The 27,545-nt window shown below is 40.0% G+C and overlaps 1 protein-coding gene across 11 annotated transcripts in view; it reads left to right on the top strand.

Annotated features, from left to right (window-relative positions):
- The window catches only part of LOC126457214 (mitogen-activated protein kinase kinase kinase kinase 5), a 313,638-nt gene that overhangs the window by 100,836 nt on the left and 185,257 nt on the right, over positions 1-27,545 (top strand). For all 11 annotated transcript variants that reach the window (XM_050093332.1, XM_050093331.1, XM_050093328.1 and 8 more), the window contains exons 7-11: positions 3,215-3,296; positions 9,279-9,386; positions 15,892-15,976; positions 23,059-23,171; positions 23,515-23,591. In XM_050093332.1, coding sequence (XP_049949289.1) covers positions 3,215-3,296; positions 9,279-9,386; positions 15,892-15,976; positions 23,059-23,171; positions 23,515-23,591 — 465 coding nt within the window. The remainder of the gene's footprint in view (positions 1-3,214; positions 3,297-9,278; positions 9,387-15,891; positions 15,977-23,058; positions 23,172-23,514; positions 23,592-27,545) is intronic.

Raw genomic sequence — 27,545 nt, 5'->3', positions numbered from 1 at the left:
GCAGGTTAGAAACAGGATGAACCCAATATTAATCTTTGTGGCATTCCACATGTTATGTTGTCATTCTCAGGTTATTTTCATGTCAGAGGTACAGTCTGTTACTGAGACCGTCTTCTTTCTTGTATGGAGGTAAGATTCCATCGAGCCAAGAGATATGCTATAAATGCAGCAACACTTTAGTGTCCTAAATAGAAGTAAGCCACACAATCACTGGTGCTGGCAGCATCACAGAATATACTAACAGGATAATTTTTCCTGTTTAGCTCTATTAACACTTCATTTGAGAGGTTTTTGCAGTGTTTTTTGTATCCCTTTATGAAAGCCAAATTGAAAGGCGGTTAATAAGTTCTGCTTAGTTAAAGGTTTCAGATAGATTATATAATGGTAAGAGAGAGATTTAGGAACCAGATTTTAAATTGTAAGACATTTCCAGGGGCAGATGTGGACTCTGACCAAAATCTATTGGTTATGAACTGTAGATTAAAACTGAAGAAACTGAAAAAAGGTGGGAACTTAAGGAGATGGGACCTGGATAAACTGAAAGAACCAGAGGTTGTACAGAGTTTCAGGGAGAGCATAAGGGAACAATTGACAGGAATGGGGGAAAGAAATACAGTAGAAGAAGAATGGGTAGCAAAAATGCAGTAAGTGAAGCAGGCAAAAAGGAATACAAATGTCTGAAAAATAAGATCGACAGGAAATGCAAAATGGCTAATCAGGGATGGCTAGAGGACAGATGTAATGATGTAGAGGCTTATCTCACGAGGGTTAAGATAGATACTGCCTACAGGAAAATTAAAGAGACCTTTGGAGAAAAGAGAACCACTTGCATGAATATCAAGAGTTCAGATGGAAACCCAGTTCTAAGCAAAGAAGGGAAAGCAGAAAGGTGGAAGGAGTATATAGAGGGTCTATACAGGGGCGATGTTCTTGAGGACAATTTTATGGAAATGGAAGAGGAGGTAGATGAAGATGAGATGGGAGATATGATACTACGTGAAGAGTTGGACAGAGGACTGAAAGACCTGAGTCGAAACAAGGCCCCGGGAGTAGACAATATTCCATTGGAACTACTGACAGCCTTGGGAGAGCCAGGCCTAACAAAACTCTATCACCTGGTGAGCAAGATGTATGAGACAGGCGAAATTCCCTCAGACTTCAAGAAGAGTATAGTAATTCCAATCCCAAAGAAAGCAGCTGTTGACAGATGTGAAAATTACAGAACTATCAGTTTAATAAGTCACAGCTGCAAAATACTAACGTGAATTCTTTACAGACGAATGGAAAAACTGGTAGAAGCTGACCTCGGGGAAGATCAGTTTGGATTCCGTAGAAATGTTGGAACACGTGAGGCAATACTGAACCTACGACTTATCTTAGAAGAAAGATTAAGGAAAGGCAAACCTACGTTTCTAGCATTTGTATACTTAGAGAAAGCTTTTGACAATGTTGACTGGAATACTCACTTTCAAATTCTGAACGTGGCAGGGGTCAAACACAGGGAGCGAAAGGCTATTTACAATTTGTACAAAACCAGGTGGCAGTGATAAGAGTCGAGGGACATGAAAGGGAAGCAGTGGTTGGGAAGGGAGTGAGACAGGGTTGAAGACTCTTCCTGATGCTATTCTATCTGTATATTGAGCGAGCAGTAAAGGTAACAAAAGAAAAGTTCGGAGTAGGTATTAAAATCCATGGAGAAGAAATAAAAGCTTTGAGGTTTGCCGACGACATTGTAATTCTGTCAGAGAGCAAAGGACTTGGAAGAGCAGTTGAATGGAATGGACAGTGTCTTGAAAGGAGGGTATAACATGAACATCAACAAAAGCAAAACGAGGATAATGGAATATATTCGAATTAAATCGTGTGATGCTCAGGGAATTAGATTAGGAAATGAGACACTTAAAGTAGTAGAGGAGTTTTGCTATTTGGGGAACAAAATAACTGATGATGGTCAAAGTTGAGAGGATATCAAATGTAGACTGGCAATGGCAAGGAATGCGTTTCTGAAGAAGAGAAATTTGTTAACATCGAGTATGGATTTAAGTGTCAGGAAGTCGTTTCTGAAAGTATTTGTATGGAGTGTAGCCATGTATGGAAGTGAAACATGGATGATAAATAGTTTAGATAAGAAGAGAATAGAAGCTTTCGAAATGTGGTGCTACAGAAGAATGCTGAAGATTAGATGGGTAGATCACATAACTAATGAGGAGGTGTTAAGTAGAATTGGGGAGAAGAGGAGTTTGTGGCACAACTTGACTAGAAGAATGGATCGGTTGGTAGGACATGTTCTGAGGCATCAAGGGATCACCAATTTGGTACTGGAAGGCAGCGTGGAGGGTAAAAATCATAGAGGGAGAGCAAGAGATGAATACACTAAGCAGATTCACAAGGATGTAGGCTGCAGTAGGTACTGGGAGATGAAGAATATTGCGCAGGATAGAGTAGCATGGAGAGCTGCATCAAACCAGTCTCAGGACTGAAGACAACAACAACAACAACAACAACAACAACAGTTAAATGAGTTAGTCTTCTGTCACAGACCACATTCTCAAATGGTTTTAAAGGACTGGAAGGAGCGATGTAGATTGTGATCAGAAGTGGTTTCCTTGTCACCAGTTTTGTAAGTCGTTGTTTCTACAACACGTTTTAGTCAGTCAAAATATCTGCACTGAGTCAGATGATGATATAGAGACTGGAGTTGAAGTGTGACTTTAAAAACTTCAGTAAATGGTACATTCCAACCTTTGATAGACAACACCAAACACTTGACAGTATGGCACTGCGTGAATTGTATTGATAGATTTCTTCTGCTGGCAATTGATAACAATAATTCGAAAAAAATAGTTCTTAAGAAAATGGGTCTTTATACTTTATTTTTAAAAAGAGTATGTACGTGACACCATATAAATTAAAAACCATTTATGAATCTGACATGGTTGGAACTTTGTATTCTACCTTCTGTGATAAGAAAAAGTGTAAAAACAGAGCTCTTAAACATTTTGAGCTCTGCTCTATTGTCTGTTTGTATATTTTATCTGCCTGGTGATGAGGGTGAGTAAAAACTAAATTACACTTTAGCCATATTACCAGATCAGTGACCTACTGTATTACTAACAGGCTTTGGCATATTATATGATGTGTTTCACAACTTGATAATACTGATAATAGTTTTACTGAGTCATATTATGATAATATATTTTTTGTTTTCTTTTAGGAGCCCAACATTTCACAATTTTGTCAAAGTTGCATTGACTAAAAATCCAAAGAAAAGGCCAACAGCAGAAAAACTCCTGCAGGTATGTTTCATGGATAGAGAGGGAGAGAGAAATTGGTTAGTTTAGTGAAGGAAATATGTAATTTGTTTATAGGTGAACAGTAATGAATGAAGGCTCTTTCTTTATATACAAAAAGTATGAAGGCATACATGAAAGTCCTCTATTGTACTGTATTGTTTGGTGCAACTTTCAATGGAAATATTCACTGATGAACTTATGCAGCATGTTGATTTCCCAGCTGCGAGATTGAAAGCCGCCTGGTGGTGTTGTGGGCATGTGATGCACGTGATGTGGTAAGGAAAGAATATAAGCAGAGCAGAGACAAATGAGGAATCATTATAGTGACAATTCGAGCTGCTAATGGGGAAATCCGCTGAATTAAGTGACTCTGACAAAGGGCAGATCTTTATGCCCTGGCACTTAGGAATGAGCATCTCGGAAATGGCAAAGCTGGTCGGCTGTTCGGGTGCTACACTACTGAATATATGTGGAAAGTAGTTGAAGGACGATGAAACCACAAGAAAGTGACAAGTTATTGGATGTCTGTACCTCATCATAGAATGTGGATATTAGAGGTTTGCCTTCTCTGTAAAGTGGAATAGAAAGCAATCTGTGACAGTTATGATGAGAGAGTGCAATGCTGGTGGCAGGCACAAGTATTTTGAAGCAGGCTGTTCACCCCACATTGTTGAACATGGGACTCTGCAGCAGACAACCATTCCGTGTTTACATGTTGATCCAACGACATCATCATTTATGATTGCTGTGATCGTAGCATCATTGAGATTGGACAGTGGGTCAATCGAAGCCTGTCACCTGACTGGATGAATCACAATTCTTGTTACTTCTGGCTGATAGTTGTCTGTAGATACACCATAATTCAGGCAAATGGCTGTTTGAAACATGACAGCATCATGAACACAGTGTGGTGGAGGTATTATTATGCCATGGGGGACATTCCAGGGCTTCCATGTGACTTATGGCTATAATCTAAGGCACCTTGAAGTCTTGGTTTACAAGAATGGATCCCTCCATGCTTGATGTCATCCCTGATGGTGATGGTATTTACCTGCAGTATAATTGACCATGTTACAAGGCCTTAACGGTATTACAGTGGTTTGAGGAGCATGATAGTGAACTGTTGTTGATGTCTTGGTCACTAAATCTGCATTCTCTGACCCTAATGGAAAACATCTGGAACACTATTTGGTGCCATCATTGCATCCACAAACCATCAGCCCACCGTTTATGGGAACTGACCTGTACATGGACATCTGGTGCCTTATAGTTCTAGAAACCTACTAAGAACTTGTTAAATGCATGCCACTGAGAATTGCTGTTGTATTGCGTTCTAAAGGTTGTACAGGTGTTACGGCGGTTACCGGTGATTAAGGGTGGCAGTGTGATACTAGTGTGCAAGAGTCACACTCCCCCTTTGGCTGTCGAACTTCTTGCAGCTGCTTCGCCGATCTTCTCTCAGGATAACAGGCGGCAATTTTCTGCTCAGCTTCTTCTCCGAAGAATAGATGCTACTGTGGAGGAATTTTCTATACTTTAAAATAACTCGACACATGCGAGATTGCTTTGAACACTGTATTTACATAATACGTAGCAGTTTTCATACAGTAAACATTTCTCATAAGATCGACACCTTCTGGACCGACAGACTCTATTACAATCGTCTTTCAATACATACAGTTTATAAATCTCTCCAAGCTTAACAAGTCCCGACTTTACAGCTGTAAGATGAGAGAATGAATAAAAGTCTCTTCTTTCAACAAACTTCAAATGTTTATACCAACAATGTTTTTTAATTTCACAGAGTATGATGCATTTACTCCATGGGCGGTATGTGTAACTTCTCAGGCGGGCTCGTTGACTACCTGCTCGTGGCGATTGCCCATCCAATACACGTCCGTCCTGTACACACTTAATTGTGGGGCAGTAGACATAGTTCTACTTTACCACCCTTATCACTAAAATAACGTGTGTTCGAGACAGTGAAAATATGAGTGTCTCTAGAATTTTCTCCGAAATTCTCGAGGCACTACATATCCCCCTCCTTAGCTCTAACACACAATATTTTATACATGTACATTATGTACAATATTATTGTATTTATATAACATTATTTGATGGTTATAACAGTTTTCCTTTTAATACTTGATTACTTAATACATCATGTACCTTTGGATTAATTTAAACTATGTAAGGACAAGGATCTCTCTGTTCCCTTGCCAGTCGTAAACTCGTGAGTGTTCATTATCCAAGCATATGTTGCTATTTACTCTTACTACGCGTACTACTTTCTCCGAGTATGGATTTATTCACTATTTATCACAATCTGGAGGCACCCTGTGTAAATGTTGGTGTTCTTCTCAACACATGTATCTTCACACAAACATAACACTGTCCACGTCCGGCCATCCTGATTTAGGTTTGCCGTGATTTCCCTAAATCGCTCCAGGTAAATGCCGGGATGGCTCCTTTCAAAGGGCACGGCCGACTTCCTTCCCCGTCCTTCCCTAATCCGTGGAGACCGATGACCTTGCTGTCTGGTCTCCTTCCCCAAACAACCCAACCCCAACCCCATAACACTGTGAGTGGGAACAAGTATTCAAACTTACCAAAATAATCTCTACAAGTTGTGTGACTTTTGTCACGATACTGCCCTCTTCATTTAGGCACAGTACCTATACCTTACCAAGTGGTAGACACTACGAATGCACTACATTCTTCTGTTTTGGTAGGTCCCTTTAAAAAAATTTCTAATACACTATGGTGCAGGTCAATCTCCTTCTTGGTGCCCCTGCCCGCACAGAGAGAGAGAGAGAGAGAGAGAGAGAGAGTGAGAGAGAGAGTGTGTGTGTGTGTGTGTGTGTGTGTGTGTGCGCACACACAGAAACATTTGAAGGTTGTTGAAAGAAGAGACTTTTATTCATTCTCTCATCTTACTGCTGTAAAGTTGGGACTTGTTAAGCTTGGAGAGATTTATGAACTGTATGTATTGAAAGATGATTGTAATAGAGTCTGTCGGTCCAGAAGGTGTCGCGAGCGAGTGTATACCTGTCCCTTTTTCCTCCTAAGGTAAGTCTTTCCGCTCCCAGGATTGGAATGACTCCGTACCCTCTCCCTTAAAACCCACATCCTTTCGTCTTTCCCTCTCCTTCCCTCTTTCCTTATTTGCCACACCTGTAGCATATTGTGCTCTGTTAGGACTACGTGCTGCTTAATTGGTAAATGCAATGGCAACAGCCGAGCAACAGAGCTGCTGCTGATGTGGCCACTGGCGTAGTTGTTTATGAGATCATCCTGACCATGGAGGAGGTGGAGGGCCTGATGGAGGTGCCATGATGTTCTGCATTAGTGGTGCTGGGGAGCTGACTATCATGACATCTACTTCCATCATAGGCACTTTCATAGGCTTCAGCTATTCACGTTACTTCCACCAGAGATGGGTCTGATTTCCTCAGTGTGTGGTTCATCAGCTCCGAATCTGAAATAAGACATGCTGTAACATCCATGACTAGAGTGTTTGCATAATTCTGCCTGCACAAACATTTAAAATTACAATTCTTAATTACACCATGTAGGTCAGCAGCCCAATCTGCGTGTAACTGATTGAGGCTCTTTTTTCACTGCCAAAATTCGAAATTTGACTCAGTAATAAGTTTCTTCATTGAAAAATGTTCTTGGAACTGAGAAAACAATCTGGGCAACTCAAGTTCTGCTGGATTCATTAATGACTCTAGTTTTTGTCTTAGATGGTACTTTTGAGGTTTTCTGACAAGAACATAGCCTTTTGTCTCTCTGACTTGAAAATTTGACAAGTTGAAAAACATGTCTGTCATGTAACTGTTTGCATTAGGAGTTGTTGTAGTTCTTCCGTATATGAAAAAAAACACACTCTCGCCTAAGCAAAGTCCACTCCAACCTGCATTAGAATTCTGTATATTACAAATAGATCCCACCAGAATAACACTGTAGCTAATACAATAACGCTCTTGATGTGCACTCCACTGCTCGCACCACAACTTACACACATAGTCAGTCTGGCTTTAGGCCGCTTAAATGCCTTAGTCTAGCGGACCACATCAGAGGACATGCCTGAGCATCTTTGCTGTCTGAGTAGTGGCACCACAGCAGCTAATAGTAATTGTAGCTTTCCTTTATAGCAGGTTCTGACAGCGTTTGTTATCCATACTTAATGGTTTGTCATTACTGGGATTAGTGTATTCAATACTGGAAAGCAGCTTTTTTAAAATGAAATAGAAGTCTGTATAAATGCATTGTATTCATCATGTAATTAATGTTCATGCTGCCTCCTCCTGCCACTGATGGTTTTTCGAATGCAAAATAACTTGAATTCCAGCCTGTGGGTTTCTGACACTGTGTGTGTACTCTACCTTTGTTTCTCAATACCTAAGAATATCAAGGTCTAATAGTCTTATGAAGCCTTATGCCTTTTTTTTATTGTGACATTGGTTCCTGATAATAATTGTTTCTATTACTGCTTTCACCAAGCAGCAAAATTATTTTTTTCATTTGATTAGTCTTACATTGCAAACCCAATATCACAACTTGAAGGGGGAGGGGGGAGGGATTATAAAAGAAAAAGACGCTTTTATAAACAAAATGCCTTTTGCATGCTGCAGCAATGATACTCATTACACAAGATGTATTTGCTATAAACATGAAAGGTAAATGCAGTGGGTCTCCTGAAGTGTTATGCACTTTTGGCTTCACACATATTAACTGCAGATTTCTAAATAGTTCACATCCTGATTTTATGTAAAATAAATGGAAACTTATACATTTGGGAGGATGGCGGTTCAAATTCCCATCTGGTGATTCAGATTCAGGTTTTCTATGCTTTCCCTAAATCTTGTAAGGCAAATTCCAGGATAATTCATCTGAGGAGGACTCTGCAGATTTCCTTTCCTGACCCAGGTGTGTGTTCCATCTCTAATGACCTTGTTGCTGACTGGGTGGTAAACCTTAACCTTCCTCGAAGGTTGGAGACGTGATTTCACCTTTATTGTTATTGCTTGATTAGCAAATATTTTTATGTACTGCATTTTACATGATATCCAATTTTGGGCTCTCAGACCATTCTCCAAGAGCTATAGATATTGAAACACTAACATGTATACATAATCATATCATAGCTCTCAATACCATCCATAGCAGGTGGAAACACAAACAGCAGCATATCTGATTATGAGTAACAAATATCGTAGTTTTGAAAATGAGAGTGTACGCAACAAGTGTCAAATTGTAGAAATAGTTGCTAGATTGCAGCAATGGTCATTGTTAATAATATTAACATAAGTAAACACTGAAGCTCACTTTCATACTTCCTATACTGCATCTGTCCTGCTCCCATCCAAGCAAAAGCTCTCACCACCAATGTAATACAATGTCAAAACTTCCAGTAGATTACTGTGTATATAATGAATTCATAATACATTTACTATCTACATCTGTCAGTTTCCATTTCCGAGTACATTGTCAATTGGGAAAGAGTTTTTGCTTTAGTTATTGTGCAGTTTGTTTCAGTATGGAATAAACTTATTATTGATTTCATTTACTTTCATAAAGTTACACAGAATCAAAGTTACATGAAGATATCTCTACTATCATTCGAACAAATCCTTCAATAGGCTACATGTACAAATGTGCCCTCACACACACACACACACACACACACACACACACACACACACACACACCAGCTCAACCTACATTGACATTGTGCTGGCAGCTATTAAAGGATTTATATGAAAGCTAGCAAAGTTTTCATTCTTTTTTTGTCTGCCTGTCAGTGACTAAATGTCTCTACTATTTGGTGAGTGGTCAGCTTTATTCCCAAGTTATTCAAATTCTGCCGGAACTGTACTTATCATATTTATCAATGTATCTCTCATAGGTAAGTTGCTACAATATAAGAAAAAGTTTAAGAAATATTCTTTTTAATTATTGTTTCTCTTTTTTGTCCTTTAGCATCCTTTCTTCCAAAGTGATATGTCAAAAAGACTTGCGCTTGAACTGCTGCAGAAAGTGAGTAACCCATCACATATGTTCACTGATCTGGAGCCAGATGATGATGGGGTAAGTGCAGGTCAAATCTCCTCAAGTTGCCTTGAATAAGATGCAAGTTTTACAGTATGATTTTATTGAAATTGCAGTCTATGGATCTGTTTGTTTCTTTGTTCAGCTGTATGTCACATTAACCAAAATACATAAAACCATCATTTTTGGCCAAACATTAGGAACTGAATAGCACATATATTATCTTTAATTAATTTTTTTCTTATCTAGATCATTGTAGAAAACATTTCTCTCTTGCCTTCACCAACGTTCACTAGTTGATATGAAACTGAACTAACATTACAGCTGTAGAAATGAGGATTAGTACTTTGGAGACCAAGCCCAAGCATAGCACAACTTTGTGTTAAAAAAGACCACACCCGAGTATAGGTTGGACTGTAATTTTTTCGATGCTTGATTGACCTGTTGCTCGAAAACCAGACTCATTTCATATGAGAAATGTGTGGATGCCTCACTACCTCTACCTTGACTGGTGCTGCCTTCTGTTGTCAGTTTCTAAAATTATTTCGAAAGAAACATGAGTGAACATAACAGCTACTGTCATGAATGGCTGAGCTAATATGACCGCATTGAGGTCATGTTGCATGTATTCATTAGATTTCACAGTTTTCTGTAATTCTACTAGAAATATGTCATGTTTGTTGCATGAGAAAGGAATTTTGGACACTTAAGAGGAAGAAATTGCTCAATAACTCTCTTCTCACTTTTTTCTTGGGAGGATAATCACACTTTCTGTCATCATTGTTTTAAAATTTGTAAATTACCAAAGAACTAAAGCAAATATGAAAAATAAATCTTGGAGCTTGGTCCTTTATTAGTGTGTACTACTCTTGGAGAAAGAATAGTTACATATATTCCTGTAACACTTTAAATAACAACAGGTAAATGGCCGGTTTCTTAGACCAGATATTCTTCTAAGTGGCCTTTCTCTAAAGTGTTATCACAGTGGCTAGAGCCTGACTAGATATTTCCAGTCAGATACCTTATTATCTTGATTAGAAATGACTTGATGCCTGCAAAGAAATTTGCTCTCGCCGCATACTTTGGACTGAAATGATACTTCGTGAAAGATTAAAATTGTAATCAGACCAATACTAAAAGTAGGAACTTTGACTTGAGCTATGCTTAACAATGGAATTCTGTTATATCCTGTAGATAAAATATGGATAATCAGAACACATTAAGCAAGAATGGAAAAGGGAGGAATAGAACCAGGAAGAGAACTTAAGAAAAGATGTCAGACACCTGGGTGTAGTTCATGATAGTGACCCAGTGCCTGTTTGTAATATCACTGCTATACCATTCCTGTGAAATGAAAGGAAGCAGTCCATTTTGTTCTGCAGTTTAGAATGTTAACTTTATTTTACATATATGCAACAGTGATACTGCCTACAGGAAAATTAAAGAGGCCTTTGGAGAGAAGAGAACCACTTGCATAAATATCAAGAGCTCAGATGGAAGACCAGTTCTAAGCAAAGAAGGGAGGCATAAAAGTGGAAGGAGTATATAGAGGGCCTATACAAGTGCGATGTAGTTGAGGGCAATATTATGGAAATGGGAGAGGATGTAGATGAATATGAAATGGGAGATATGATTCTGTGTGAAGATTTTGACAGAGCACTGAATGACCTAAGTTGAAACAAGGTTGCGGGAGTAGACAACATTCCATTAGAACAACTGATAGCCTTGGGAGAGCCAGCCCTGACAAAACCCTACCATCTGGTGAGCAAGGTGTGTGAGACATGTGAAATACCCTCAGACTTCATGAAGAATACAATAATTCCAATCCCAAAGAAAGCAAGTGTTGACAGGTGTGAAAATTAACAAACTATCAGTACAGTAAGTCACGGCTGCAAAATACTAACATAAATCTTTACAAATGAATGGAAAAACTGGTGACCTCGGGGAAGATCAGTTTGGATTCCGTAGAAATGTTGGAACACGTGAGGCAGTACTGACCCTACGGCTTATCTTAGAACATAGATTAAGGAAAGGCAAACCTATGTTTCTAGCATTTGTATACTTAGAGAAAGCTTTTGAAAATGTTGACTGCACTACTCTCTTTCAAATTCTGAAAGTGGCAGGGGTAAAAATAGGGAGCAAAAGGCTATTTACAATTTGTACAGAAACCAAGTGGCAGTTATGAGTTGAGGGGTCCGAAGGGGAAGCAGTGGTTGAGTAGGGTGATAGACAGGGTTGTAGCCTGTCTCCAACATTATTCAATCTGTGTATTGAGCAAGCAGTAAAGGAAACAAAAGAAAAATTTGGAGTAGGAATTAAAGTCCATGGAGAAGAAATAAAAACTTTGAGGTCTGTCGACGACATTATAGATCTGTCAGAAACAGCAAAGGACCTGGAAGAGCAGTTGAATGGAATGCACAGTGTCTTGAAAGGAGGATATAAGATGAACATCAACAAAAGCAAAAAGAGGATAATGGAATGTAGTCGAATTAAATCAGGCAATGCTGAGGGAATTAGATTAAGAAATGAGACACTTGAAAGTAGTAGATGAATTTTGCTATTTGGGGAGCAAAATAACTGATGATGATTGAAGTAGAGAGGATATGAAATGTAGACTCAAAATGATAAGGAAAGCATTTCTGAAGAAGAGAAACATGTTAACATCAAGTATAGATTTAAATGTCAGGAAGTCTTTTCTGACAGTATTTGTATGGAGTATAGCCATGTATGGAAATGAAACATGGACGATAAATAGTTCAGACAAGATGAGAATAGAAGCTTTCAAAATGTGGTGCTACAGAAGAATGCGGAAGATTAAATGGGTAGATCACGTAACTAATGAGGTGGTACTGAATAGAATTGGGGAGAAGAGGAATTTGTGGCACAACTTGACTAGAAGAAGGGATCGGTTGGCAGGACACATTCTGAGGCATCAAGGGATCATCAGTTTGGCATAGGAGGGATGTGCAGAGGGTAAAAATTGTAGAGGGAGACCAAGGTATGAATTCAGTAAACGGATTCAGAAGAATGTAGGTTACAGTAGTTACTCGGAGATGAAGAAGCTTGCACAGGAAAGAGTAGCATGGAGAGCTGCATCAGACCAGTCTCTGGACTGAAGATCACAACGACAACATGCAACAGTGTAAAGTAAGACTCTTGTCTCATACTGCATGCTAACCTTTGCTGACATGTACAAAGGAGAGTAATACGGCATGATTTTTCAGTAACAGTTACTAGAGGGTCACTGACAGAGTGAAGCTTAGAAGTACAGGTGTGAAGAAGGATAATGAAAACAAATTGTGGCTCTTACTCAGATCCTTTCTGTTGGCTGAGCGTATTCCAGAATGTTGTTCAAGGTGCCATTTAAAAAGAAGAGAAAACTGAGAAAGTGGTACATCACCTAACTCATTATGAGTAATCCTGCCGGTGTTAAATATTTCACATTAAGACCATCTTCTCTCTCCTATGTTTTTTACATGTTCGAAATTTGGTAACATATTTTTATTTTTCTCTCATCCATGGAGTTGTGGTTTTTGTTGTTTTAGTTTAGAGTCCTTAATGGCATGGCTCTTCATTCAGTCCCGTTGTTGCTTGTAAGTAGTTTATTGCTATCCCTCCTTTATTTTCCTCTCCTTTTTTTTCTTTTCTTTTTTTTCCTTCTAGTTACAGTGATTGAGTGACACATTGTACTCCTGTATGTAATTTTCGTTGGTGTGTGTGACACTATACTTGGTCTCTCTCTTTAAAAAGCATAAGTTATATTTTATTGTCACAGTAGTTTGTTACTTGTCTAGTATTTTAAGAAGGTGGTTGAGGAATTTGAAAGCTTATTGTGGGGTTTGAGAAAGTTGTTTGCAATATATCCAAAGGCAAGTTTACTTGTATAACATTAATTAATAGTAGTTTTTAAGTAGATGGTACCATTTCCAAAGCCTTAGATTGAATGATTGAGTAGACATTTTCTGAATCATCATGGTATGTACCGGTAATTTTTCCACTTGACATGCAAGTCTGGATAAAGCTGTACTGATTGTGAACTGGCACTCAGGAGCTATTAGAAATAAAATTAGTTTTTAATTTACTATGTATGTGGTGACACACAAGCATGCGCACGCGCACACTCACACACCTACACTCTCTCTCTCTCTCTCTCTCTCTCTCTCTCTCTCTCTCTCTCTCACTGCCTGACGCAAAAGTGAAACCCTCAGAAGGAGAGGAGCAAACGAAATGAAGCTTCACATGTTGAGAGGATATGTGATGTTATTTCAGTGATTACAAAATGAAATCACATTTACAAAGAACTTACCAATGCGAGTCCGCTTATCAATATGATGTTGCACTCCCTATGGCCTGGATGCGTGGACTTATTCAGTTAGGAAGAGTGTTGTAAAGTCTTTGTATCTTCTTCTGAGGCAAGCTGGTACCATAACTTTGAAACTAGGCCTTGGTAACCTGAACACTGGCACTGGGACAGAATTGACAACTGAGCTGGTCTCGCGTGTGTTGTATTGGGAACAGATATGACTGTCCAGTAGAGTACCCAGTATTAAGAAGCCAATTCCAGATACTGGCTATATATGAGCAAGCATTGCCCTGGTGAAAAATGGCACCATGATATTGTCACATGGGAGGATGCAGGATGTCTGTGACATACTGTCAGGCTGTCAGATTTCCCTCAGTCACTACCAGCTGTGACCAGAAGTCATACCTGATGGCTCCCTGCACCGTGAGTAACACCACAGTGCCCTCAAAAACATTGGATGAATGGGGTTCCTGCCCAGATCATTGCCATATTTGTCGATGGTGCTGAGCTGGCCATTTGTGTTGAGGTGTTAACAGGAGCCTACCTATTGGTTGGTAATTCCATATTCTGGCCACTGGTAATCTCTTACTGATGGTACGGGATGACACAGGGAGTCCATGACTTGTTCTCAGATGGCAGATTTGATATGGATTTCAAGGGGTACTGTATGCTTGGTGCACAATATGGCAATCCTCCCTTACAGTGGTCAGATGTAGTCTACTGGAACTTTGACAACAAGCATGCCTTTCCTCTTTTTCCTATATAGTCCAACAGTGGGCCAGTGTCATATTCCAAGGCCCCAAAAGTAAGGATTTTGCATGATTTGATCAGCTGGACAAATGGAGACCCACAACAAGGTCCCTTTCAAACACTGTCAAGAGCTGATAATGCTGTTTCACATGAATACACAGCATCTCAATGTCCCTTGCTGTTTATGCTCCCAACAGGCCTGGTAACAACATTAAATATGAACAACACTAAAGCACTGTGGTGACCATTCTATCTGTCACAGAGAATTGCAACTCACAATCATTTACATACCCTGATGATGTGTACATGTATGAAGTTCAGTGATATCCAACTGTGTTTTCTGAGTGTTTTACTTTTTTGGTCAGTCAGAGAGCTCTTGTAAAGAAACAGAACAAATATCATTAGGCTCAGGGTTTCAAAAACCGAATATGAAAAAGTCCAGCATTGGCAAAGAAAATAAAAAATTTGAGACCAGTGGTATAGGAAAACACAGTAGGAAAGACAAGAACACATTATTAACGTGGAAAATGTTGATTGAAAGATGAAAATGGAAAGTTTCATACAAATGCATTACCATTGTTGCATAAATGTCAAAATATTGGAAAAATGTTAAAGTGGTCATCAAAACCTGCACCAAGGGCAATTTTACCAACTGCAGCCATAGTCTCAGAAAGGCTTGGGAACCAACACTGGGTGTAATTAAGGTGATGACAAAGAGAAACCTGACTAGTTGGTGGCCAGGGTGGTCAGAGTGCCTACAACCATTCTGCTGCAAGTACAGATCACCACTTGGCATCACTGGCTAAATGCTGACTCAGCCACCTCTTAGGAGATGCTGACACACAACCTTGGATGTGGACCACATACAGAATTGGGGGGGGGGGGGGATGCAAATTTGCTGTGCAGTCCCAAGAGGTCAGTTCGTCAGTGCATTGGAGGTCAGTGATGTGTCTGATTGCCAAAATATTGTGCCCTTTGGACACCATTAACTGGCAGTATACCGGTTGACTTTTGATTAATCTATGTTGATTTTTATGAATTAAGAAAATGCTGACAGTTGAATGAGCCACTTCTTGTGTTCTTTTTCCTCACATTTATTCACCTCTCACAATTTCTTTGTTCACAATTTATTTGGGCAGCTGTGAGGTCAAGAAACTCCTACGAACTATTGTCATTATAACATCGGTGTAATGCTTGATACAGCCACACGAATTATAAGATGGAAATGTTAAAAAAGTAGGAAAGGCAACCAATCACCTGCAGCTGCTTTATGCATAGTCAAAAATAGCACTACAGAGACTTTACTAGCTTTTTCTGGTTTAAGTGCACATGCTCCACACACATCCACATAAACACTCAAACACAGCCACCCATGCCACTTAGAGCTGTGCAACACTTATCAGTCAGCTTTTACTGAGTGGTTGTTTTCCATGTGTGTATACTGTATAATGGTTGTAGTATTACGTAACATAATCCTGTATTTTGTTGCAGGCAATTCCAAATGTTCCTCAGAGAATACCATCGAAAAGTACATCATCAAGAGATAGAATTATGGACTTTGGGTTAACCCATCACGGCAAGTTCCATGAGCTATTTTGTTATTTTCATTTGTATTTAAAAGTTTTTTGGGAAGTACTAAACATATTCAACATTGTGATTTTTCTTCCATAAACTTCAAAGTAAAACATTAGCTTGTGATTTCATGTGTATATTGGTCTTATTATACATTCTGAGAACACTACTCCTGAGATTCTAAGTTTATTATTTTTTTCTTAATTTTGTGACACCTTTACACCTTTGTACATTTCCTTATTCTGCCACTGTTGTTTTAGTTCCCAATGACGGAACCTTAAGTTAAGAAAAGATAATACATTTGGCCATATTCAACTCCTTTCAATATTACTTAAACAGTTGATGATTGGACTCTTTTGTGGGAGTTTGGTCGTAATTAGTTTTGAAGGCTTTCACGACCGGATGACATATCTTCTGGTAAACTTTCCGGGATGTAAGGTCGTGGTCCATGAAACTCTTCAGCTCCTAATGTTTCGTCCAGAGCTGCGCTGGACATCTTCAGAGGGGTGTTTCTCCTCCGGTGAGTCTTGCCGACTGACGGGTCGGACGTCTGAGAGCGACTTATGTATCGTAGAAAGTGGGCGTGACCAGAGTTGCACGTGATATGCAGAGATAACCTTTGTCAGAGATAAAACTTAACTATCGATCGTAATCTCGTCACGGATAAAACTGTCTAGCAATTCTGTAGTGATATTTGGACAGTTCATTTTTATATGTTTTGTGGTGTATCTGTATGTAATATCATGAATATAATAGAGGGAAACATTCCACGCGGGAAAAATATATTTAAAAACAAAGATGATGTGACTTACCATACGAAAGCGCTGGCAGGTCGATAGAAACACAAACAAACACATACATACACACAAAATTCTAGCTTTCGCAACCAACGGTTGCTTCGTTAGGAAAGAGGGAAGGAGAGGGAAAGACGAAAGGATGCGGGTTTTAAGGGAGAGGGCAAGGAGTCATTCCAATCCCGGGAGCGGAAAGACCCACCCTAGGGGGAAAAAAGGACGGGCGCACACACACACACACACACACACACACACACACACACACACACACACACACACACACATCCATCCGCACATACACATGTGCGGATGGACATGCGTGTGTGCGCGAGCGTACACCCGTCCCTTGCTTGTGTCTGCTTGTGTCTGTATATGTGTGGATGGATATGTGTGTGTGTGCAAGCGTATACCCATCCTTTTTTCCCCCTAAGGTAAGTCTTTCCGCTCCCGGGATTGGAATGACTCCTTACCCTCTCCCTTAAAACCCACTTCCTTTCGTCTTTCCCACTCCTTCCCTCTTTCCTGACGAAGCAACCATTGGTTGCGAAAGCTAGAATTTTGTGTGTATGTATGTGTCTGTTTGTGTTTCTATCGACCTGCCAGCGCTTTCGTATGGTAAGTCACATCATCTTTGTTTTTAAATATATTTTTCCCATGTGGAATGTTTCCCTCTATTATATATATAGGTCGACAGAAACACAAACAAACACATACATACACACAAAATTCCAGCCTTCGCAACCAATGGCCGCCCCGCCAGGAAAGAGGGAAGGAGAGGGAAAGACGAAAGGATGCGGGCCCCAAGGGAGAGGGCAAGGAGTCATCCCAATCCCGGGAGCGGAAAGACCCACCTTAGGGGGAAAAAAGGACAGGTATACACTCGCGCGCACACACACACATATCCATCCACACGTACACAGACACAAGCAGACATTTGTAAAGGCAACGAGTTTGGGCAGAGATGTCAGTCGAGGCGGAAGTGCAGAGGCAAAGATGTTGTTGAATGACAGGTGAGGTATGAGTGGTGGCAACTTGAAATTAGCGGAGATTGAGGCCTGGTGGGTAACGGGAAGAGAGGATATATTGAAGAGCAAGTTCGCATCTCCGGAGTTCAGATAGGTTGGTGTTAGTGGGAAGTATCCAGATAGCCCGGACGGTGTAACACTGTGCCAAGATGTGCTGGCCGTGCACCAACGCATGTTTAGCCACAGGGTGATCCTCATTACCAACAAACACTGTCTGCCTGTGTCCATTCATGCCAATGGACAGTTTGTTGCTGGTCATTCCCACATAGAAAGCTTCACAGTGTAGGCAGGTCAGTTGGTAAATCACGTGGGTGCTTTCACACGTGGCTCTGCCTTTGATCGTGTACACCTTCCGGGTTACAGGACTGGAGTAGGTGATGGTGGGAGGGTGCATGGGACAGGTTTTACACCTGGGGTGGTTACAAGGGTAGGAGCCAGAGGGTAAGGAAGGTGGTTTGGGGATTCCATAGGGATGAACTAAGAGGTTACGAAGGTTAGGTGGACGGCGGAAAGACACTCTTGGTGGAGTGGTGAGGATTTCATGAAGGATGGATCTCATTTCAGGGCAGGATTTGAGGAAGTCGTATCCCTGCTGGAGAGCCACATTCAGAGTCTGATCCAGTCCCGGAAAGTATCCTGTCACAAGTGGGGCACTTTTGTGGTTCTTCTGTGGGAGGTTCTGGGTTTGAGGGGACGAGGAAGTGGCTCTGGTTATTTGCTTCTGTACCAGGTCGGGAGGGTAGTTGCGGGATGTGAAAGCTGTTTTAAGGTTGTTGGTGTAATGGTTTAGGTATTCCGGACTGGAGCAGATTCGTTTGCCACGAAGACCTAGGCTGTAGGGAAGGGACCGTTTGATGTGGAATGGGTGGCAGCTGTCATAATGGAGGTACTGTTGCTTGTTGGTGGGTTTGATGTGGACGGACGTGTGAAGCTGGCCATTGGACAGGTGGAGGTCAATGTCAAGGAAAGTGGCATGGGATTTGGAGTAGGACCAGGTGAATCTGATGGAACCAAAGGAGTTGAGGTTGGAGAGGAAATTCTGGAGTTCTTCTTCACTTTGAGTCCAGATCATGAAGATGTCATCAATAAATCTGTACCAAACTTTGGGTTGGCAGGCCTGGGTAACCAAGAAGGCTTCCTCTAAGCGACCCATGAATAGGTTGGCGTACGAGGGGGCCATCCTGGTACCCATGGCTGTTCCCTTTAATTGTTGGTATGTCTGGCCTTCAGAAGTGAAGAAGTTGTGGGTCAGGATGAAGCTGGCTAAGGTAATGAGGAAAGAGGTTTTAGGTATGGTGGCAGGTGATCGGCGTGAAAGGAAGTGCTCCATCGCAGCGAGGCCCTGGATGTGCGGAATATTTGTGTATAAGGAAGTGGCATCAATGGTTTCAAGGATGGTTTCCAGGTGTAATAGATTAGGTAAGGATTCCAGGTGTTCGAGAAAGTGGTTGGTGTCTTTGATGATGGATGGGAGACTGCATGTAATGGGTTGAAGGTGTTGATCTACGTAGGCAGAGATACGTTCTGTGGGGGCTTGGTAACCAGCTACAATGGGGCGGCCGGGATGATTGGGTTTGTGAATTTTAGGAAGAAGGTAGAAGGTAGGGGTGCGGGGTGTCAGTGGGGTCAGGAGGTTGATGGAGTCAGGTGAAAGGTTTTGTAGGGAGGGGGCCTAAGGTTCTGAGGATTCCTTGAAGCTCCACCTGGACCTCAGGAATGGGATTACCTTGGCAAGCTTTGTATGTGGTGTTGTCTGAAAGCTGACGCAGTCCCTCAGCCACATACTCCTGACGATCAAGTACCATGGTCGTGGAACCCTTGTCTGCCAGAAGAATGACGATTGATCGGTCAGCCTTCAGATCACGGATAGCTTGGGCTTCAGCAGTGGTGATGTTGGGAGTAGGATTAAGGTTTTTTAAGAAGGATTGAGAAGCAAGGCTGGAAGTCAGAAATTCCTGGGAGGTTTGGAGAGGGTGATTTTGAGGAAGAGGAGGTGGGTCCCGCTGTGACGGAGGACGGAACTGTTCCAGGCAGGGTTCAATTTGGATAGTGTCTTGGGGAGCTGGAACATTAGGAGTAGGATTAGGATCATTTTTCTTCGTGGCAAAGTGATATTTCCAGCAGAGAGTACGAGTGTAGGACAGTAAATCTTTGACGAGGGCTGTTTGGTTGAATCTGTGAAAGGGGCTGAAGGTGGGGTGGAGGGTGGGGAGTCGTTCCAGTCCCGGGGGCGGAGGGACTTGCCTTGGGGGGGGGGGGGGGGGTACGCTTGCGCGCACACGCATATCCATCCGCACATGTGTGTGTGTGCGTGTGCGTGTGTGCGTGTGTGTGTGTGTGTGTGTGCGCGAGTGTGTGCCCGTCCTTTTTTTCCCCCTAGGGTGGGTCTTTCTGCTCCCGGGATTGGAATGACTCCTTGCCCTCTTCCTTAAAACCCACATCCTTTCGTTTTTCCCTCTCCTTCCCTCTTTCCTGATGAAGCAACCGTTGGTTGCGAAAGCTAGAATTTTGTGTGTATGTATGTGTTTCTTTGTGTTTCTATCGACCTGCCAGTGCTTTCGTATGGTAAGTCACATCATCTTTATTTTTAAATGTATGTAATATCACACGCATTTGTTGCCTCATATGGATTGTTGTCAGTCTCTTAGGCATGTGATGGGTTATTTTATTATGTTACGTAAGTTGTGTTATTGGTACTGCTTGTTCATATAATTCCTATGACTTCTACTGTCAAGTAAGTTAATTTAAGGTATTTGAAAAGCCACAAACATCTACAATTATTTAAAGGAAATAGTGATTGTGCAACATACATCCATGTGAACCTGCTTGGTTTTTTCACACCATGGTCTCCCTTTATCGTTTTTACCTCCACATACTTCCCTCCATTACCAAACTCACGCGTCCTTGATGCTTCAAGATGTGTCCTGTCAATTGATCACTTCTTTTAGTCAAGTTGTGCCATAACTTTCATTTTCCCCCACATTGATCGAGTACCTCCTCATTAGTTTCTCCATCCAGCCATCTGATCGTCAGCTTTCTTATGTAGCACCACACTTCAAAAGCATCTATTCTCTTGTTATCAGAACTGTTTATCATCAGTGTTTCACTTTCATATGTGGCTACAGGACATACAGATACCTTCAGAAAAGATATCCTAACAGTTAAATTGATATTATATGTTAACAGATTCCTCTTTCTCAGATATGCTTTTCCTGCTATAGCCATTGTTCATTGGGTATCCTCTGTACTTCGGCAATCATCAGTTATTTTGCTGCCGAAATAAATTTATCTACTACCTTCATGTCTCATTTCCTACTCTCATTCCCTTCAGCATCACCCTAATTTAAATCAAATACATCCTATTACTCTCATTTTACTTTTGCGGATGTTCATCTTATAATTTTGTTCAAATCACTATCCATTCTGTCCAGCTCGTCATACAAGCATTTAGCCATCTCTGACAAAATTAAGTGTCATTGACAAACCTAGAGTTTTTATTTCTTCTCCCTGATCTTTGACTCCCTTTCAAAATTTCTTTGTGGTTTCCTTTACTACTTGGTCAATTTATGGATGGAATAACATTAGGTATAGGCTACAATCCTTCTCAATTTCTACTTCCCTTTCATGTCCTTTGACTCATAACTGCAGTCCTTTTTCTGTACAAGTTATAAATAACTCTTCTTTCTTTGTATTTTACCCCTGTTATCTCAAGAATTTTAACGAGTACATTCCATTCAACTTTGTCAAAAGCTTTCTCTAAGTCTCCAAACATAGGTTTGCCTTTCATTAATTTATCTGCTAAGATATGTCATAGGGTCAGTATTACCTAGTGTTTTCATACATTTCTGCAGAACCCAGACTGATCATCCACACTTGTACAAATTTTTTTCCTTTCTTCTGTAAATAATTCGTGTCAGTATTTTGCATCCATGACTTAGTAAACTGATAGTTTGGTGAAATACACACCTGTCACTACCTGCTATCTTTGGCATTGAAATTATGATGTTCTTCTTGCAGTCTTAGGATACTTGCCTGTCTCATACACATTGCTCACCAGGTGAAATGGTTTTACATGGCTGGATTTCCTATAGATCTCAGTAATTCTATTCTGAGGGAATGTGGCCTACTCTAGGTGACTTGTTTCAACTTAAATCTTTCAGTGTTCTGTCAGTTTCTTATGGTAGTATCACATCTCCCATCTCAACTTCAATTGTTTCCTCTTGCTTTTCTGTAATATTACCATGAAGTTCATTTCCCTTGCAGAGCCTTATAAATATTCCTTCTATCTTTTACCTTTTCCTTCTTTGCTTAGTGCTGGCTTACCATGTGAGTTCTTGATATTCTTACAGGTGCTTCACTTCTCTACAAAGATCTTAATTTTCCTGTAGGTGGTATCCATCTTTCCCCTACTTGTGCAATCTGGAATTTATATTCTAGCCAAGTTTATGTTTTGATATGTCTCATGTAGAGCGGTGTCATTAGAAGCAATAATGTCGTCGTATGACTCTGCTGTCCATGTTCTTCTGTGGTTATTCAACTCCCTTTTTTTTCTCTTTCTCCACAGAGCTGCAGCACACATTATTTTGCATGTATAGATGATGTATGTGCGTGTCGGGGGGGGGGGGGGGGGGGGGGGTGTGCATGCAACCAAATGTGTCTAAAATTACTTGTGTGGATTGACACATGCACACACATTGTATTTGTTAGATTGAAGTCAAGAAATACTTTAAAGAATTCTTAATAACCTTTTGTTCTTTGGTGCAATGAATGGTAAACGTTGAGAGATATTGAATGGAAAAATAAAACACAACCTGAATACACACACACACACACACACACACACACACACACACACACACACACACACACACACACACACACCAAAAAATAAAAAAAAATAAAAATAAAATAAAAAATAAAAAAAATTCGGCTCTGTAGGCTCATTTCTCTGAATTTTATACTTATTTTAAATATGAAATAATTAACTTGTGTGATTCAAGAGTCCCTAAAAGTCTCTAGTGAATGAGTACATAAGATGTATGTATGTGGGCATGTCATTTCTTAACCTTTCATTTATTAGATCAGTCAAGCTGAAAAATATAGGATGAAGAAACTCAAAAGCAATTCTTCATTGAGTAATCTGCTGCTGCTACTGCTTCTTCTGTTTTTTATTACCCTTCCTCTTTGTTTTTTGATTTAAGAGAAAATAGAGACTATCTTAACAGAAGTCTGTTTTGTGTAATATTGAGCCTGTTTTTATTTTACAGGAGAATGTCCTCACAGCACTGTACAGCGAGTTGGAGAGATTCCAAAGCCACCTGTTCCACATTTTACTGACATATCAAGGCCTTGGGATATTGACATTCTAAACAATGTAGAGGTATGGATTGCAGTAGATAGCAATTTTTTGTTACTGCACTCTGAATTATATGTGGCATTCTAAAATCTATGTTTTATGGTAGTAGAAGACATATCTATATTGGTTTTACACATTCACCACTTCTGCCAACATTAAGAAAAGTTTCTGGAAGCTGACATCAAAGATTAGCCAAGAAATCAAACACAGAACCACTGCATAGTTCATGATCAGTTTTTCGAGAGGACTTTTCTGATAATATCCCAAAGCATTATTTCTATTTGTAATGCAGTTTCATTGTGATTTTTTTAAAGATTTATGAATGTATTGTTTATTAATATTGATAGTGTTTTTATCATGTTTGCAGACTGTGCATAATTGTGATTCAACAACAGATTGGCTGAAGAATAGCAATTATGAGGAAGATGGCCAGGCAAATGAAAAGTGAGTAATCTTGATTTCACTTCACACAGAGATAAGGTGTAGCTTATGATTCATCAGTGACATTTCTTTGAGATGGTTAGAGTGACAAATTTTTTAGCAAATCCCTCCTACCTATCCTACAAGGCTTATAAAAAAATGGTGTTTTGCATCATTGTGGAAGAATTCTCAGTTGATTGCGTATAATGTTGTCCTGAACTACTCTCTGTTTCACATTTGCCTCAAAGTATTTATGTTAAAGAATTTAAACTGCATTCATGACTGTAATAACCACCATCACAGCTGGTGGTTAATGCTTAGCGGCCATCAACTTATTTTCAGAACCACATTTACATTACGCACTTCCCTTTTCATGACTTGGCTTAAGCTGATTTATAAGTTTACATTCACAACTATTCAGATACTAAAGCTTCATAGATAAGATAAACAATAATTGTTATCATACTCAGCAGAATAAAACTGTGTGCAGAGCCAGAACCATTGCCGTTTGTGGGCAATGAGCTGCCTGTTATGCTAGCCATGCACTCCTCATAGATTGACTCAAGGTTTCAACATGTCACATGTTTCCCTTCATACCTCCAGAGCTGAAAAGAGTATCTCGGTAACAACTTGATGCCCTGAGTAAGTCAAACTGTTCTGCTTCCTTTCTCCAAAAGTTACAAGTCCAAAAGTACTGCTGGATGGCCACTGGGAGGTTGGAGGTATGAAGAGAAAAGAGTGATATATTCAGTTTCTGAGCCAGTTTGTGAGGTGTGCAGATACAGTGTAACTGGTAGCACTCTGTCTGTAGAGCCTGGTTTACACTAGAGCAAATGCAAGCAAATGAGCATTTGCAGACAGTTACCAGTGTTCAATACAATTTGTGTGTATCTGTGAACTATTGATTACACTAGAGGGAATGGAAGAGAACACGAGATAATTAACACAGCCTGTGAACACTGTGTTATTGTTTTCTGACACTTTGGAATACAAAGCTATGCAATTAGAGCCAGGATCCAAAATTATGATATTCCGAGAGGATTAATGTGCAATGCAGGGAAATTATTTTTGTCAAAGTAAGTAAAATGTTGGAAAGGAAGAATTTAGATATCTCAATTTGTACGTAAAGGTGAAGTTTGTGGACATAATGCACCGATACTTTTCCCTGGCTTCTTATTACAGTGGAGGAGGAAACTTAAAAGTAGAACACTAATTTATAATGATCAACATAACCTGAAGAAAGGGTAGTGTTTACACTCTGGTTATTAGCAACTGGAGACATTTAAATCAATGATCGTTTCACATTTCAGTAGCTGCTACATGTCACAAAGTTTCCAACATCTGCAGTGACATAAGAGAAGCATTTCAAGAATTTTATTAAATTATGTATAAGTAAGATAATGTCAATAAAATATGATTATTAAATTCTGAAATATACATATGACTTGTCATGTAGGCTACTTGATAAAATCTGCTATACAGTTCTTTAGGGTGCAGTTAGTGTGATCCCAGGTAAACCATTTTTCTTTATCACCAAAAGTCTCTTAAAGTAACAGTGATACATCAGGCATGTAATTACAAATACCACTAACATAAGCTCAGGTGTTTTGTATATTTTTAATTTTACTTAGCATAATAGTATTCACAGTTGTTTCCTTTCAAGGAAATTAATAGTGCTTTTTCCTTTCTACATGTACATGTACATCTAGGTGATTACTGTGCTATTCACAATAAAGTGCCTGGCAGAGGGTTCACCACTTTCAAGCTGTCTCTCTACCGTTCCACTCTCGAACGGCGCACGGGAAAAAAGAGCACTTAAATTTTTCTGTGGGAGTCCTGATTTCTTTTATTGTATCATGATGATCACATTTCCCTATGTAGTTGGATCCCAACAGAATGTTTTTGCAGTTGGAGGAGAAAACTGGTGATTGAAATTTAATAAGAAGATCCCGTTGCAACAAAAAATGCCTTTGTTTTAATAATTGCCACTCCAATTCACGTATCATGTATGCAGCACTATTTGCGATATTATGAAACAAGCTGCCTTTCTTTGAACTTTTTCAATGTCATCCGTCAGTCCCACCTGATGTGGGTCCCACACCACTCAGCAGTACTCAGAATAAGGTGGACAAGCATGGTGTAAGCAGTCACTTTAGTAGACCTGTTGCACCTTTTAAGTGTTCCTCCAGTGAGCAGTCTTTGGTTTGCTCTACCCCCAACACTATCTATGTGCCAGTTCCAATTTAGGTTATTTGTGTTTGTAATCCCTAAGTATTTAGTTGAAATTACAGCCTTCAGGTTTGTGTGACTTATTGCCAAATCAAAATTTAGCAGATTTCTTTTAGTACCTTTCTTTATTCAGGATCAATTGCCACTTTTCACACCATACAGCTATCTTATCTAAATCATTTTGAAATTCGTTTAGGTCATCTGATGACTTTTCAAGACTGTAAATAACAGCATCATCTGCAAACAATCTAAGAGGGCTACTCAAATTGTCTCCTATGTCATTATTATAGATCAAGACCAATAGAGGGCCTATAACACATCCTTGGGGAACACCGGATATTACTTCTGTTTTACTCGATGACTTGCCGTCTATTACAATGGACGGTGACCTTTCTGACAGGTAATTACAAATCCAGTTGCATAGCTGAAGTGATATTCCATAGGCACACAGTTTGGTTAGAAGATGATTGTGAGGAACGGTGTCGAAAGCCTTCTGGAAATCTAAAAATATGAAATCAATTTGACATCCCCTGTCGATAGCACTCATTACCTCATGATTATAAAGAGCTAGTTGTGTGTCACAAGAACGATATTTTCTGAATCAGTGCTGACTATGTGTCAATAAATCGTTTTCAAATTGTTTGAACACAGTATATATGTTCCAAAACCCCACTGCAAATAGACGTTAATGGTATGGGCCTGTAATTCAGCGGATTACTCCTATTTCCCTTTTTGGGTATTGGTGTGACTTGAGAAATTTTCCAGTCTTTAGGTATGGATCTTTCTGTGAGCGAGAGGTTGTATATAGTTGCTAAATATGGAGCTAATTTATCAGCGTGCTTTGAAAGGAGTCTGACTGGTATACAATCTGGACTGGAGGCCTTGCTTTTATTGAGTGATTTAAGCTGCTTTGCTGCACCAAGGATATCTACTTCTATGTTTCTCATCTTGGCAGTTGTTCTTGATTGGAATTCAGGAATATTTACTGCGTCTTCTTTGGTGAAGGAGTTTCGGAAAACCGTGTTTAATAACTCTGCTTTTGTGGCACTGTCACCAGTGACTTCACCATTGGTATCATGCAGTGTAGGTATTGATTGCGTCTTGCCACTGGTGTGCCTTTTATATGACCAGAATCTCTTTGGATTTTCTGCCAAATTCCGAGAGAGAGTTTTGTTGTGGAATAAAAAGAATTAGAAAGCTTGTGCTTATTCTATTCCTGTCTGATGCACGAAACGAATGAATTTTATCATTTTTCGCACATCCCATTAGCACCTTTAAGTGCTTTAGCAATTTTTTACAGATAATATTTCTTTTGCTTTGATATTTGTGCTGTGGGTCTCTTGGATACCAGAAGCACATGTGAAATGTATATTCTTCTATCAGCAATACTACATGTTCTTTGAACCACTCCAACACTCACCCAACCTGCACCAACAACAAAAGCAGGCAAGATAGCAGACAAAAACTTTTTGTACTGCTGGCACTGAAGCAGAGAGAATACTAATGCCCTTTGACGGTTCACGTAAAGACCAACAAGCAGCAGAACATGAGCAAATGCAAGTGATTACAAACCAAACATGACTGAATGCTGTTCAGTTGCACATGCCTACCATTCACAGCAGAGAGAACTCTCGTTAGCTGTGTTCACTCTAGTGCAAACCAGGTTTAAAATACAGGTGTTCAGAGCTCAAACCCAGTTCAGAAGACATTTTGCACCTAGTTTGGAAGACAGTTTGCACCCAGTTCGGA

Source organism: Schistocerca serialis, chromosome 2 (assembly GCF_023864345.2).
Source record: "Schistocerca serialis cubense isolate TAMUIC-IGC-003099 chromosome 2, iqSchSeri2.2, whole genome shotgun sequence".
Lineage (NCBI taxonomy): Eukaryota > Metazoa > Arthropoda > Insecta > Orthoptera > Acrididae > Schistocerca > Schistocerca serialis.
Note: the sequence above shows the minus strand (reverse complement) of the source record. Positions and strands in the feature narration are given on the sequence as shown.